General features: G+C 40.3%; 1 protein-coding gene across 1 annotated transcript in view; it reads right to left on the bottom strand.

Moving 5' to 3' along the window:
• Nucleotides 1-11,129, bottom strand: part of RFX4 (regulatory factor X, 4 (influences HLA class II expression)) — a 79,225-nt gene extending 68,096 nt beyond the window's left edge. Inside the window, exons 1-3 of the mRNA XM_010585453.1 lie at nt 11,096-11,129; nt 10,483-10,569; nt 2,142-2,202 (exon numbers count right to left, since the gene is read on the bottom strand). Of these exons, the coding sequence (XP_010583755.1) occupies nt 2,142-2,202; nt 10,483-10,569; nt 11,096-11,129 (182 nt within the window). The remainder of the gene's footprint in view (nt 1-2,141; nt 2,203-10,482; nt 10,570-11,095) is intronic.
• Nucleotides 11,130-15,362: the final 4,233 nt, after the last annotated feature.

Below are 15,362 nucleotides of genomic sequence, written 5' to 3'. Positions count from 1 at the left end.
TAGGCTGAAAAGCATATGCAAACCACCAGAAAACTGTTCTATAGTATGGCTACTAAGCTGGGAAACTTTTACCTACAGATCTATTAACAAATGAGCCAATCATATAATTCAGTTTGATGCCAGCTAAAGAAATTAAACTTGAAAACTTCATTGCTTTCTGTTCCCTCATGTATTTTGGGGAGGGAAATTGAATGGAGGAAATTGCAGATGCTCCGAAAGACTCAAAAGGGAGAATGTCTGACCTACCTGAACATGTAAGAAAAATAACACAACAGACAGGTAGTAAGCCAGTACACTAGAAAGGGGGAAGGGAAGATGATGTAAGCAGCCTTTTCAGAATCAAAATTCTAGTATTCTATTGCAAACACTGCTGAATGAGCATTAGTGTGCACAGTGCATTCCAGCAGGGCTCAATATCCCAGGAGTTTAGGGATTTACTAACCTTTATGACCGAGGAAGCTTGAAAGTATTTGGCAAAAGATTGTTTACAGTATTTGCATGTTTTCTGTTGGGAACAGTATCATTGGCATGTTCTAATTAACTCTGACTTCTTGGCTACTACATTATTTGCTCCTGTGGAAAAGACTCTTAACTGACTCTATTGCAAAATAAGCACTGCTCCGAAATTGGGACTGGTAAAGCCTGCCTGCTGTTTTATTTTAGCTAGATATTTCTTTGTTATCCTGTTTGAACTGTGTTGAAGTTGTGTGGGTGAATAATGGAAAATAATAAAATACATCTATGAAAATTCAGTATTATTTTAATAATTTTTCTCACTGTCTGTAGTCACTCCCTTTCTTTATTCACTTTTCTTGAACTTCTGAAAAACAGCACTTTTGTGATACAAATAGGTACAAAGAAGCAATAGTTCAGAACTAAATGTCTTTATTTGTATTTGCACATCTCACTATTTGCACTGGAAGTGTCTGCAAGTTTCTGCAAGGCAGAACACTGAATACTTGCAGCAACCTATTCTAAATCAACTCACAGGTCTAAGGGGTTTTTAAGTCTAAAATTTAACTGATCAACTTTAGAAAGCAAATATAGAGGAAATAATCCACATCTCTATGCATATTTCACAGAATCATAGAATTTCAGAGAAAAAGAGTAAAATTCACTGAATGAATTATTCTTTGCTGTTTGTTCAGTTAGACCTCTCAAGAGACTGACAGAAGCAGAAAAATTATTTTTCTAACATTTTGCTAAAACCCCCACATTTTTTGCCAATAACCTTATTTTTCATCCAGAAAACTATGAGAATTACTTACAGGTGAAGTAAGGGCCTTTCTTTAAAAGACTTAAAACAAGGTAAGGAGTACGGGTTTCCAGATAAGCGTGCTCCGAGGCTTCTCTGTAACAGAGCTCTGTTCTGCCAGATACAAGGAACCTCCTGAAAGATGCTTGATCGCTTACAATATTAAGAAAGCTAAACCAGAATTAAAAACCTAAATTAAGGGAAAGTCAACAGAAGTCTAAGAGATAACCTATAGAAAGGGATGTCAGAAGGTAAGTAACATTACAGAACATGCAGCCTAAAATACCGCTTTAAATCACAGTGAACAGCACTTGTTCATTTTTCATAGCGCAGTAGACTAACTCACAAATTTCCTCTTCCCATCCTCTTTCTTTCTTCCTAATTACCTTTCCTTTTTTCCCCTCACTAAATTTGCAAGGGGATTTTGACAAATTAAGCAAATCTCAAACTCACTCTCTTCTTTTGTTGTCTTCTACATTAAATTACAGAGATCTCATTTCAGTAAAACAGTCAGTAAAGGTAGGCTTCATCATACACTGAAACAAATGTGAGTCTTGAAAAAAATTCTCAGTACTAGTTTTCTTTTTGTTATAAATACAACAATGATGACAAACCACAAATCACCAGCTGGCAAGGCGGCAAACAAATACGCCAAGTAGATCTTCTAAACTATAGCAGAGATTTCCTAAGTTCAAACAAATCCCGTAAGAGTAAGACATTCATTGAGAATTGCTGTACAGGATACTAATGAGCAGATTAAACACATACAGTGAAAGTATCTTTAGAACTGTGTAAGATGTCCAAGACCTCTATTCACTTCAGCTGGAAAAAGTATAAGAAAAAACACTAACAAGTTTTCTTGATTTTTTTAAAAAAGGCATCTTACCATTGCAGTGTAGCTGGAGTTGAGTGTGGTTTTGATGCTCTATTATTTTCTTTTTCCTCATCTGTTAAGAAACAAAAAAATACTATGTAATTTCAGTGGGAATTGCTCAGGCATTTATGAAATGGTAAGGAATTATCTGATAAAAAAAAGTTCTCAAGCGCCAAAGCTTTCTCAAAATATTGGCTAAATTGTGGAAATGTAAATAACGACGTTCCCTAAGCTAGCGTCTATAGATACTGCTTAAGGCAGTAAACCATGCAACATCACTGATAGCAGGACCAGAGCGGTGCATAGGAATAATGACATTAGAAAGGATAAATTTATATAAAAAAAGCAACTCTTAGACCTCTAGCAGCATATCAGAACATAAACCACTTTCACCTGCTTTAAGGGAACAGTTGCCATACTCAAGTTTTATATTAGATGAGGCATTTAATGGGGTTCATCCGCTATTGTGATCCTAACATATGATATATACTAGACGTTTATAAATTTATAAAGATTAATTCTGAACAAGAAAAACTGAAATTAAAAACATTCTGTAATATACTTTATTCCTTTTCAGATAATGTTTCTGATCGTATTCCTCGTTAACTGTTTCCAGGGTAACTCTCTGATTTGCTGACTTTCCAAAAATTTGAATAAAAGATGAATAAAGATAATGAAAATAAAACTCTTAAAATATTGGATTCTTCTTAGCTACCATGAGTTCTTTTGAAACAATTTAAAAGTATGTATAGAGTAATTCCTATTAAAGGGTGATTTGCGAAGCATATGAAACATTCCTAGGTGAAAGCTGGAGCGAAGCACAATCAGCATCTCCAGAAGAGTATTCTTTTGGAAACACCGTTGTATCAAACACCGTTTGGTATTTTAACAGCTTTGTCCCTGATGAAAGCATTAAATGCAGAAGGCTTTGATACCTGAACGATGAGGTAAACCACTGCGCCTGTACACCATGCTCCAAGTTTCATTTCTTCAAACGATTAACTTTTAGAAGTTATTAAAATGACCCTTTAGGATGCTGAATCTTAAGGGAGCCGGGCTATCTCCTCTGAACATCAGACCCTGTTGGGAGGCCTTTTGTGCAGTCCCAAGAACCAATGTGCACAAACAAAACCCCACTTTGGAAAACATTGTCTTCAGCCTTCACGCCACAATATTTCTTCCATTACATATAGGGCAAGTTGTGTTAACCGAACACCCTTTAGCCTGCGACGCTGGTCCCCTGAATGTCAGGAAAATCCAGATTTACAGTTACCCCAGACACTGTGCACAGCCCCTCTTCTGCATCTGCATGACAATAGGCCTCTAATTATTGGACTGCACACTCCTTCCTTCCCTTTCAGGGGCCCGCTTTTATTCAGCGCATAGGACCAACATACACATTTCAAATCACTTTTAAATTGTGTTTTTCATTTGTTTTTCCTAAACAAACGGTCGGCGTGCAACAAACCTTCAGCACACAGGGCTTGAATGCCGAGCTGCCGTGGCTGCCGCAGGCCGCTGCTGCTCGACAACGTCCCCCAGCCTCACCGGTGACAGGACAAATGCCTTCTCCATGGCAGGAGGCAGAGCCATGCAGAACGGATTTAAACCACTGGGTGGATAAAATAGTCGGGGCCATCCCCTCTCACAACACTGACTGGTTTTTTTCCCCCTTCTTGCCCTTCATTGACAGCACAGACACCCTAAGCAGAGCTCACCCAGCTCCAGCCTTCCCTGAGGAGAGGCTTGGGGAGGAGGGGGCAGCCATGTCTGCCCTGCTCTGTGGGGGGAAGAGCCTTCTGGGTTGAGTTTCACAGTTTTCCAGGCGACAGGGGATGAGGAAGCCTGGCTCAGAGATGCAAGAGCACCTGCTGGGAGGGCAAGTGAGCCCTAGCATGGAAGGCCCCCTGCCATGGAGGGGCAAGCGGCAGGGGGGATGACCAGACCCCAGGCCAGGCCTTCATGCTATTGTGTCTGCCTGGCTGGCCCAGCCAGGGAAAAAATAGGCTGGGAGTGACACACAGGAATTATGGCAGCTCCCCAGGCTTGGGGCACAGAAGCTGCTGCAGCTTCCTTCACCCACGGGCAGCCTGGCCTGGCAAGGCCCTGTGGGTGCCCAGCAGCTGGTGGCCTCCCAACCACTCCTGAGGTAAAAATGAAAGGGCGATAGTCATGAACGGTTCATCTCAGCAGTGTTGCAGTACTGAGTACTGGCTGGGAGGGAAGGGGAGGCTTTCCCCTGCTTTAGTCACGAAAGTTACAGCTGACAGTCATACACAGCTCTCACCAACAGGGACCCATAACACAGGACACTGCAGCGCCTTTCTACTGACCAGAGGGATTCAGGCCTTCGCCACTGCAGGGAGGGAGACGCCATGGCAAGGTACAACCACCAAAGCCGCTGCCTTTAGGCATCAGCAGCGTGTGGGGTCCCAGTCCTCCTCCTGTGCCCCACTCTCATCTTGTTCAAATTAAGGCTATTGCACCCCAGGTGAAAGTCATCCATTTTCTTAATCAGTATGTTCTATGTCAGTGTCAAAGCCTACCATCCACTGGTTTAAGTTCAGTATACAGTTGGTTTCTACCTCGCTGGAAATTGCTAGGGGGGTGCAAATTGGAAAGGCTGAAAGCCACTGATCTAAATAACCCCTTGTCTAACCAAGATGCAGAAATCCTAAACCTCTGCCTGTGTAACCAAGAGGTATGACTCCCCCCTCCCTAGAATAAAACTTCTTATTATCTATCTTGATTTAAGGGAGCTAATATTCAAAGGTCTGTTATTAGATGGCTTTCACCTGCACTAACTAGACTTAATTTTCCCCTGGATATGTGGCACTCTATCAGACATCAAGCCAATATCTAAATTATACAGTATTAGAGTCTCTACATCCCTTCCATCCCTCCCCCAGCTGTTTTTCACTCGCATTAAGAGTGAGCACCTGTGAGCAGGTGCTTTACCTAACCTGCCCTCAGACACACTGCAAGCCAGCCATACTCAGCTCCTCCCATGTAAGGATTTGTTTTAACAACACAAACTAACAATAAGGTCATAAACTGCAATTTAAATCTCACGCCTCAGGTATGTCTGCTTCCTGGGGATCCTTCTTCAAGACTCTTCAGCATCCTCCACTAACTGTCCCTTAAAACCAAGAAGGAGAATGATGGACCTTGAAATTATTAAAAAAAAAAATCTTTAAGCACCATTTTCCATCAAAATATTACCCATTCAACAACTGGATTTTCAACAAAACTAAGTTTTTCACAGTTAGTGCTTGTCTCCCCCCAAATCAAGTCTCTGTACTAGAAAACAGAACTTTTGTTTGTTTGTTTTCTGCCAATGGACCAGCTGTCAGCCAATATGTTTCTCATTTTCACCAAGCGTTGGCTACAATATTTATTTTCAGAAAACAATATTTATTTTCACTTTTTTATTAGATGGAAAGAATTGCACATGGCATAGGAATGGAGGGAACCTAGAAATACAAACTTCCAGTATTACATGTACAAGCACTTTATTCTACTTTGCATAGTTTTAACAATATAATCAGATCAGATAACTGACTAGCAGAAAATAATAAATATCCCTATTCCTTATATTTTAGTTGGTAGCAGAGCGCTTAATGGCTTCCCTATTGATCTGGGAATGTTCTGTGTAACTCTTGACACAGGTCTGATCCCAGATCTGTTTGTACAGCATGAAGTAGGTAAGAAATGTTGGTTTCCCTTACTTTTTGGCTGATATTTTATCAGTCCCCATCAGAACAACACTGTAGATTAAAATGAACCCATACCTTTTGAAATTCAATGCTTCTAAAATCCAACCTCTTTTGTAAAGAAAGGAAATAAAGACACTGAAAAGAAGTCTTGCTTCGAGGTACTGTCAAAGAACAGAGATGACAATTCTTCTGTGACAAATCCAAAAGGACCTGAAGTCTCAAGGAAAAATCCTGCTCCTGGTGCACAGCTGCAGGTGTTCACACACACAGCAGCTGCACAGCACCTCAGGGAGAAAACCATTTGCTGGGACCATATCTCACTCCACTGCCAGTAGGAGGACTCCCAGCATTCCAAGGAAAGGTGTCTTCAAGGTACCTGGTTAGGTGGGAAACTTGGTACTTGTCCCAAGCTGAAAGCAGGTAATAGCTTAGACAGTTGCAAGTAAAATCTCAGCATGGAAGAGGCCTTCAAAGATTAAAAACTGGGATCAACAATGTACTGGAAAAATAGTATTTCTTGGCTCCCAGAGATATCAGAGAATCTTTTTCTTCCCAGCAAACTCCATGGAAGTTTCTTTGCTAACAGCTCCATCTTTCTCCTTTCAAAATTCTGTTTCAAAGCCACCAGAGCAGAGTTCTGTCTGTACCTTGTGCATATGTTTGTGGCTTTCCCTGAACTCTTAGTAGTATCGTCTAACTTCTGCTATCTGTTTTTAGGTACAGCTTGAGGGATTTCTTGCTTCTTGGAGCAAGACATGAAGACAATAGGATCTACGTACAGCACCTCTTTAAGCATGCTGCCTTAAACACAGTAAGTGGAACATCCACAAAGTGAAGACCCTGCATTTGTACACCCTTTTCTAAAATGTTGATGTTAGTCTGTTTGTCGTAACTAAAGTGGAGCTAAAGCTCCGCTTTCCACTGTGGAGATAATAGAACAGTCCCATACTTTCCAGCACTGCCTCTGTGTGTCTCGGAGAACCCCTGAGGAGCTAATATGTTATTAGTAGCTTTATATGGATAAAATCTGTCCCTTAGGTCAGGTAGCTCCACACCTTTCAGAGGAATAGCCTCTTCCTCTGCAGCCCCTGCAGTCCAGGTTCTGACTTTTAAGAAAAGTGATTTGCCCTTAATTAAAATTAAGTGATAGTAAGAAGCTACTTTGTCTCTTACTTACATGTAGCCGCAAATAAGATTCAGGCTCATTTTTAAAACCATCTGAGAAACATGGGAGTATAGTTCTAATTGAGTAGGTATGATTGAAAAAGAAGTCATTTTCCCTAAGGAAAATTTCAATGAAATCAAGTAGCTCTTTTTTAAACATTTTTTTTCCCAATGGAAGAATAAGAGGTTAGTTCAAACAAACCAAAAAAAAAGAAACTATTGGATAAATCTTCCATTTCAGCCAGTTTGAACATGGTTTTTGAACACTGCTTTAAGTGCAAGAAGTAGTCTGAATCTTTTATCTCATATGAACTGTCTACACATTCACATTTCTAAATATGCAAGAAAATTTGGACAAGCAACCCTTCCACTTCATCATGTAAAGTCATGACTCCTTCCCCATGGAACTGAAGTTGAAATTTTCATAATCCTTGATTTGTATTCTTCCAGACCCCTATTTCAATTTGGAGAACCTGGCTCAACACACAGTACACAGAAAATGTTGGGGGGGGGCAGGTAATTATTAGATATGAGGCTGTACCATTTCCTTTTCATGTGGATCTTTTGACTAACATGTAGAGCACGAAAGCGGTGGAAGGAAAAAATCTTTAAAAACCTGGAAACCGAAATAAAATTTACCTAGAATTTCTATATTAGACTGTAAAAGCAGTATTTTGGAAGAGGTCATAAAAGGTTCCAAGAGGGTAAGAAGCACCCCAAGAAGCAGCGAGACCATGGGAATCCACAGCTATGAGTCATTGCTTCCCTTCACAATGTAATACAGGCTCAAGAGGCCTGGAGGTGTCTCGATGGGAATAGAAAATTGCAAAGGACCCCTGTGGCCTGAAGTATGGTTCTGTAGCATACTTCAACTGTAGAAAAGGAGACCAGCAAAACTATTACTCTTGTCCTGAAACCCTACGAACTCTAAAACACCCAGGTAAAACATAGTCACGAGAGCAAGCATGATAACAAGAACATTATCAGTTCACAGTGCAAATTCTCATAGTCCTCACTGGATGCAAGGCCAAACAACAACAAAAAAACACCAAATGCACATTTTCTCTGGTAGAGTCCAGCCAACAGCTACCTAATATATTTAGAGACAAAAAAAAACTAGTCAGGAGAAAGATGGATGATGCCTTCTTTTGGCTACAGATGGAAACTGGAGCTCCACTGACAACAGCAATTTGACCACTGTTCTGAAGAATTCAAATAGGGTTACATAGGTTTTCTCAAAACATTTTGCCTCCTGCTGTTTGTAAATGTATGACAGAGGCTGGACAAAGTGACACAATGGTTTGGAAATTTCTTGGTTGGTGTGTGGGCACTGTTAGAGAAATGTTAGAAAGAACTCAAGGGCTGGAAAGGAGCACATACTGCAATGATTTCCAAGGTGAAACTTCTAGTTTGTTCTGGATTTCATGGATTATTGGTCTTCTTGCTGCTGGGCAAGTGGCTTATTTTTCTTTCCTACTCCTTCCCCTTCACCCTCTCCCATTCCCCCCCTCACCCCCCAAAACAAGGATGACTTTTCAGGTGGATTAATTCTCTTATCTGCATTGCAGAAATGCTGGCATCAGTGCAAAGGAAGCATCTGGAAGAACTGGCTATTAAGAAGGAAGCTAGATGAAATCAACTCATTCTCATTTGGGTTTCCATTATATACCGTGACAATGTCTTCTGCACACAAATTGTGGGATAAATTAATTTATAAATTTGTTTTATCAGTTCTAAATTTGCCGCCTTTCATTATCATTTCTTGCCCCTTAATTCCATTACCAGAAAACAGAATGAACAACCACCCATCTTCTCAATGGCATTGTCTGAAATACCTGCTCTGCTCTTGCTAACCCACGCAAGTCCACTTCTTACTGTCTCTAGGTATGTGGAAGTTTTCTCATGCTTGCATTTAAACTGAAAGCACATATAACAAACTACCCCTAGTTTTGCTACAACTTATTTAGGGTAACAGATCTAGAACAGAACGTAGAAGGAGACTTATAATTATGACATTATTATTTTTTTAATATAGCTAGTGGTGCTAAATAATTACCTTGACAATACTGTCTTGAACTGCGAGTCTAAGGAAAAGCTCACTAAAGTCAATAGGGTTGAATCCTGAATTCTGACCCTATTAAGGGTCTGAAGTCACATCTCATTCATTACAGATTCTTTCCATCACTTTCTCAGTAGCATCAGAATGAAATGAATTCCGTAAGTCTCACAGGTTCTTGTAAAATGCAGATTCACAAGCAGATGTTTTTTGTTTCTCACTACAATTTTATTTTTAAAGAGAAACTAAGTTCCAATTCCTTCATTTTTAAAAACTAAAAAACCCAAACCTGTCCAAGTTTATTGTCTGTCTTTAAGGATTCTTGTCCACTGTTCTTAGCTTGGGAGTCACGAATAAATACCATGTTTCTAACACCTCTGTTCTCCTTCAGAAGAGATATTGCCTCAAAAGAGATCCCTGGACAAATAAGAGTAGGGCCCCAATATAGCAAATTCCGTGATCCACTAAAACACTCTGCTGCAAGGCATATAATTTTACTGTAACATCAAAATAAAGTAGTTCTCTTAAAATGCAAAAAATGTAAAAGGGACATTCAGCAATTAAGAAGTTATTAAAAATACATTTTGTTAACTTACGTGCTTGAATATTATGAAAATGTGAGTCTTCATGAATTAAATAATTCAGTCTGCATTAATATATTGTAACATGAACTAATATATGAAGTCCAGAGAGGAAAACGAATGTGAATAGTATTTTGTTTTAGGCAAATTAAGTAGAACAGAAACTGCATAAACAGGGAAAACTAAATGGTAAACTAAAAAATGTCTTATAATTTTAAAATAAATTAGGCTATTTTAAGGTATTTTGGGGTCTTTTTAATTACCTGGTGTTGTTAAAAGTCAAGATCTAAAATTAGTATAACTAGAAGAGATAAGAAAAAATAGCTATTTTAAAATCAGCTAGGTTTATAATTTTTTCCTCTCTATGACTAAAAAGGAAACAATATCATTATTTAATATGTGGGTTTTTTCAATCTGATTGTTTAATTCTTAAAAGAAAGGTTTTATATGTATGATAACATATAATAGTATTGAAAAACAGCACAATTTTTCCTGTATTTCAGCCGCATGGTGTTCACCAGTGAAAAGGAAAACATTGTTTTACTCATGAGCTAATACTAACAGCACATTTTAGAGGTCATCCAACCTTTACTCAGTGACACACAAATGCTTCTGGTTGTTTTAACTAACAGATAGCATTACTTCCTTTTAAGTAATGCAAAATAGCAAATATTCCAGAAAAAAAACCCACCAAAACTATTGGTTGTGTCAAGTGAGTGGACTCTTCAAACTACAGAGTACTAAAAATATCACCAAGATGTATATCACCTTATATAGCAGGAAATTAGCACTTGGACATGTTCACATTCATTTTAAATGAATGACAAGTTACTTACTTTCATCGTTAGAAACATTCCCCAGAGAGGTGTGACTGGAATAACGTTTGTTTTCACTTTCATTGAGACATCGTTCAATCCAACTCTCTGCAAAAGAACAAAGATGCTCTTTTTTGTGTTTGTCTTTGCATAAAAATAAAGTTCCAACATATAAAACTAAACCGGTTTTCAACAGATGGTGTTCTTTAGCATTTCCATTAAAACATGCTCAGTCTGAGGTTATTTAAAAAGAAAGTCCTTTCTTGCTTTCAAACTTAACTGTTGCTTTTTTAGTTTCATTTTTTCTTTGGTTGGTTTTAAACAACAGAGGCTGAAACACTTCCATCTACACAATAAAGCTCCTCAGGATACTGTCTCCCCTCCCCATCACATGACACATTTAAAAAAGAAAAAATCATCTCATGTGGGCAACTGAAACACATAAATTGCATTAATTTCTGAGTCTTAGTCTGGCAGACTTATGTACTTGAGTATTTCCACTGCTTTTGAAAGCACTCTTCATGTGTGTAAAATCAATCATTCATGTGAATTTTTGTTACAGCAGGGCTCAAACTGTGCTCTCTGAAGCCCAGTCCTACAACCCCATTCACCCTGGTGGAGTCCCAGGCCCTACCGAGATCTTTTCCACACTGGTACGAGTCCAACATAGTGAGTCAGCAGCCACTGAGCTACTCGAACCTTCATCACCCTGTGGTGGGTGCTCAGCCACTCCTGTCCTCCCTCTTCCAATTTATTCCCACCAGTCAGATGAGGTACAGCATTGCATTGATTTGACTCTGCTGTTCTTTCTGGAAGCTATAACATACATCCCCCAATTACTTTAGAGGAGGTACCAGACTCAGCAGAATTTCCTGTTACAGGTCTTCAGGGCAAAAGTTGTACCTTCCTATATGTTTCCTTGGACAAAGTATGAAATATGAGCCCTTGAGTTTGCCTTGAGTCCCTGGATATTGCTACAATAAACTGACCTCCCTCATAAGATTGTTTTTCAAAGGCATGCACGTGGGCAGAAATGAACTTATGCTCACAGAGCAATCTGTAGTCAAAGCAAGAAAAAGAATGGATAGGTGGGAAGGCTGCAAGGTAACCCCACTAAGAGAAGAGATCTACAAAAAATAAGGAGAAACAGGCCTCACTGTCAGCAAACTGCCAGAACCAGAAACACCTTCAAAGACATGGAAACGGCTGCAGATTCCTTTCCATAAGCCACCCCCCAGACACATCAGGCTACCTGCACAGGGCAGGCAGCAGTCCACCAGCCAGAAAAATCCCATCACAGCAGCAGGCTTGAAGGGAAAGCAGAAACCCAGTGTCTTGGGAAAGCTGGCCATCTGGTTTATAGAAGGTAAAAGTTGGTATGACTTCATTTCAGCACTAGATGCCAATAAATATATGAATAGTCATGGCCAAACGCATCCTGCAGAAAAAATGCTTTTTAAACCCAGGCAGTTGCACAAACTCACATATATTCCTCTGTACACACACTCTCCACTGCCACACAAACAAAAGGGCAACGGCATCTGTGTAGGACTTCGGAAGGGGTCTGCTGAGAGCCCTTCAGAGTTGATTTCCAGGCCCTGCCGTAAGACTCCAGGCAGTGTTGCTTTGTGCGCTTCTGGTTTTCAGGCAGCGTAAGAGAGGTTGTGGCGGCTCCAGGCCATTCCTTCCCTCTGCCTGTTTGCCTGCATATTCACAGCAGGAACATGCTGCGATGCTACCTTCATCAGTACAAGCATGTCCCTGCATGCGTCTTCCTCATTCACCATCAAACTGTCCTGTGCCTAAGGAGCCTCATGACCACGCTGCCTCTTCCCTATAGCCCGCTCCTTTGAGGTACTTCTCTGAAAATCAGCAAAAATAACTCTTTTTGTCAGTAGATTTTTCAGGATATTTCTTCTCCCGTCAAATTCAACACAGCCTTGTACAAAAATCACTTAAAGGTTGCTGACACTGCAACTTAAAACTTGCCAGAGGCCTGTGCTGTTTGATCAGCTCCTGCTCAGTTACTAACCCACAAGCCTGCGGTGACTCTAACTTTGAGGCTTTTTCTTCTCACGCTGCTCGGCTGCATCGGGTGGGGGTGTATCACCTCCTTGTCTAAAGGCCAACACAACAATATGGCTGCTTCGTGCCAGATTTCTTTTACTGCCCTAAAACTGAACTAACAGCCTCTCTCCTCTCCCATTTTAGCACCACGAGCTGCGGGACAGGAGCTTGGATCCTCACAGATCACTACGAGGTGAAGAGAAACTTGCTGCTGAGGACAACATCAGAGAGAGGTGTGAGAAGCCTTGAGAAAGATTACCCTACCTCCTCCTCCTTTCAGCACACAGCCATGGCTGTATATAATTCCCTTGGCTCTGAGCCCAGCTGCAGGGAGTAAAAGCAAAGGCGGCTGCCATTAGCGCCAAGGAGAGACCGATGCCCAGCTCTGCCCTTTCTTTTCCTCCCGGCACTGAGAGCTGGGAAGCTGGGACGCATCCTCTTCCCTCGGCAACAGGGAACTGGCAGCAGCCATCTTTAGTCACGTTCCCTGCCTAAATAGTAGGAAAAAAACTTTTTAAGTGTCACTCAGTAACAATTTTCACCATCCTTGTTCACTTACTGTCTCTGAAAACTGCACACGTACCCCTTTTTCATTGGTAAAGCAGGCAGTTTACACTGCAAGATATAAAGTCTCTGGAGTAGGGTGCAGTTACTGTTTAATTATGTGCTGCGACTCCTTTGGTCCTGAATCACCCCGGTTCAACTCGCTGCAGCCTGAGTCTGGCTTTGTCTTTGTGGTCTTGCATTTAAATAGCTGATAGAAATTCTTCAAGCCTGAAAAGATACATGACCTGTCTGGCAGCAAAGAATGAAGAAAACTAACTCTTTTGAGCGAAAATGTCAGGGAGTTTATGGCAAATTTGTCAAATTATTTGGCAGGTGACAAAATGCGACAAAACCAACTAGCTATTTAAAGGCTGTATTATCTCAGAAACTGAGTGATGTGGGTATAAATAAATAAGTATTCTAATAAATACCTTCACTGAATAAGTAGATATTTTTTACTGTTTGTATAAAGAAAAAAAGTTTTTACAAAGCTTTTAAACTCCCAGTATTAATAAGAATGCCTTTGGGTATTAAAAGAAAATACAACCACAGTTTTGCAGAAACTTAAAATATTCCCTTCAGGAGCCCGCAGATCACAGATATGATAGCACCTGCCTAAAATAAAACAAAAACAAAGAAAAGAGAAAGAGGCAGAACAAACAAAATAAAGTCAAAACTAAGTCTGACTTTTAGAAGTTCTTTCAGAGTTAATACCATTAGATCCCGCCCCGGCATAACGAACCCACTGGGTAGAGCCCTGTACACGTCAAATGCTCTTGTCTTCACGACACGCGGGTGTACAACCCGGCTGCACTGCGGCCTCTCCCAGGCATTCCGGCTGCAGAGCCAGAGGAAGAGACCCATGGCTAACCCCTGGTGTCTCTAGGCTGAGGTTTCATCACTTGCTCCCAAGGCTGACGCCAATCATACTACACCACTGTTCTAGACAAGCGTTGAGTCACACGCTGTGGAAGGGTTTATGTGATTAAAGCCTAAATTACTGTGCTTGGACCTTACAAACGTCTCATAGACAGGATTTCACATCAGGAACAGTCACAGAATAATGGAGAGTTCAGGTGGTGATTAAGCAGAAGTGCATATCAGACCTGATAACAATGATGAATCATTAACACAACATGTAGAAAAACCAAATTTCTAGTGGGAAATGCTTATGAACGCAAAAGAAAATACATCCTGTCTCATACAGGATGTATTTTTACTCGCTGCATTTTCAGTGTATCAAGTCCTAAGGCATTTCCTCTGCCTGCTCTCTAGGACTCCTTCGCACTCTGAGCCCCAGCATACTGTACCCTCAGTTGTACCAGCACAGTGGTTTGAGCAAGGATCAGTACTAGCCAAAAAACATCCAGGCAAAATAAATAGATTAATTAATATCTAGTAGTAAAATGTAGTGTAGCCACATACTGATAACTCTGTACTGAGACACAGTATGGAAACTATTACAATCTTACTAGCAAAGAATGCAAATAAGGTGTATTTAATGGCATTTTGAACATGCACCTTTAAATATTATATCAACTATTTAATTTCGCAAACATCAAAAGTGAATTATAACAAAGCACACAACTATGTCCCTCAGCCTTTCAATTTTTGTTACATAATTTTGTATACCACTGAATACAAATCCATTGTATTATCTTCTGCAGGATTCCAACATGAGGGAAAGGAGGTCGTTATTCAAATTACAGTAATTTTTCCAGTGTCAGTTTTCTGACAGAATAACTTGACATAAACAAAAAATATAAATTGTTCCCAATGAAAGATGGATTAGAAAGAACTATGGAACTACTTCTGGTCCTCATTTTGCCTCTTCTCTTTTTGATCCTGATCTTGCTAAGACTGACACATCCACTGAACCTCAAGCATGAGAGTATTCCTCTTCCATTAAATGTGCCCACCACACTTTTAATAACAGAAGTTTGAATTGAGCTTGTTTTCAAAAGTTGGCAGAACAGAGGCCTGCGTGCTTTCCCTTGTCCTCACCAAGGCTCTTCTCTTCACACCAACAAACATTTTTATTTGTATGGTGCTTCAAACACTGAGCTGGGAAGGCAGGCCTAGGACTCCCCGAAATAGAGGCAAACACACGAGAGCTGCTCAGGGGCAGCAGCTTTCATGAACTATCAGAAAAGAGAAGCATGAGCTGTTTTTTAAGTGTATCTGACAAATTATTTTGATACATTATCTCCTTCAGAAGGAAGGGCTTCCTCCTGGAAGACACCCTACAGAGCCTCAGTTGAGGTGAGAGAATACAGCAGAGGTGCCTG

This window comes from Haliaeetus leucocephalus, unplaced genomic scaffold (assembly GCF_000737465.1).
Source record: "Haliaeetus leucocephalus isolate CR32 unplaced genomic scaffold, Haliaeetus_leucocephalus-4.0 Scaffold101, whole genome shotgun sequence".
Lineage (NCBI taxonomy): Eukaryota > Metazoa > Chordata > Aves > Accipitriformes > Accipitridae > Haliaeetus > Haliaeetus leucocephalus.
Note: the sequence above shows the minus strand (reverse complement) of the source record. Positions and strands in the feature narration are given on the sequence as shown.